This window comes from Atheta coriaria, unplaced genomic scaffold (genome assembly GCF_025399875.1).
Source record: "Atheta coriaria isolate IRGN ID8LTWV9N9 unplaced genomic scaffold, Caltech_Dcor_3.1 scaffold6608_size1035, whole genome shotgun sequence".
Lineage (NCBI taxonomy): Eukaryota > Metazoa > Arthropoda > Insecta > Coleoptera > Staphylinidae > Dalotia > Dalotia coriaria.
Genome location: NW_027050720.1, coordinates 1 through 1035, shown reverse-complemented (window position 1 = coordinate 1035; position 1035 = coordinate 1). Strand labels below are relative to the sequence as shown.

Here is a 1035-nt window from a genome sequence, read left to right as displayed (position 1 = left end):
TTTATTTTTAGTTGTCGATGGAGTGTAAACTTTGGTCAATGTTGTTTTACTTTAGTCAACTTTATTAACTTTAAATAAGTTCGAATAAAACCTTCGTCGCGTCGCCTGCCTTTCGCTTTCGATTCGATGCGTGATTTGACTTTATTTTTCGAACATCACTTCATTATTATTAACGCATTCGAGCGCTGCTCATTTAAAAATAAAATGTGAATACAATTGAATGGTGACATAAATTTCCATGGATGAATTGTAAAGTTTCCGATTAAAAATTGTGCAGTGATAGTGTACTAGCCAGGAGAATCATCATGGGACGAGTGACTTATATTTTTATCGCTAGTTTAGTGATTTTCCTCGCGTATGGATTCAAACAACTTTCGAAATTAGATTTAGCGTATCCAGAAGTTGGATATTCCATTGTAAAATAATCAATAATAGGAATTAATTTACTTAAAATTAAAAAATTAAAATTTTTTAGGATCAATTTGTAAATTCACTTGGATATTCTTTTGAATATCATTCTGTGACAACTAAAGATGGCTACATATTGGAACTCCATAGAATACGTTCAGAATCATCTAAATCAACTCCAAAAAAACCTCCGATTCTATTGATGCATGGCTTAGTCTGTAGTTCTTTTTCCTATTTAACGAGTGGTGAAAAATCCTTGCCTTATTACCTCGCCAAAAACGGTTTTGACGTCTGGTTAGGCAATGCTAGAGGAAATGCATTCTCTCGTAAACACATCGCAATAGATCCCGATGTCAATCCAAAACAATTTTTCGACTTTTCATGGCATGAAATAGGCTCTATTGACTTGCCAACAATAATTGATTACATTCTCACGCAAACTAAGCATAAAAAGTTGTATTATGCAGGTCATAGTCAAGGTAGTGTGTCTTTTTATGTGATGATGAACGAGCATCCAGAATATAACGAAAAGGTTGAAGTAATGCTGGCGCTGGCTCCAGTCGTGCACACGAAGGAGATTAAGTCATGGGCGTTCAATATACCTGCGAGGCTCCAAGGTTTTCTCGA

General features: G+C 35.1%; 1 protein-coding gene across 1 annotated transcript; it reads left to right on the top strand.

Annotated features, from left to right (window-relative positions):
• Positions 1–32: 32 nt before the first annotated feature.
• Positions 33–1030, top strand: LOC135803187 (lipase 1-like; the record flags this gene model as incomplete). The annotated part of the gene is made up of 2 exons (XM_065316776.1): positions 33–416; positions 476–1030. Coding segments are annotated over exons 1-2 (666 nt in total), but the record flags the coding sequence as incomplete, so codon positions are not given.
• Between the last annotated feature and the right edge of the window lie 5 nt (positions 1031–1035).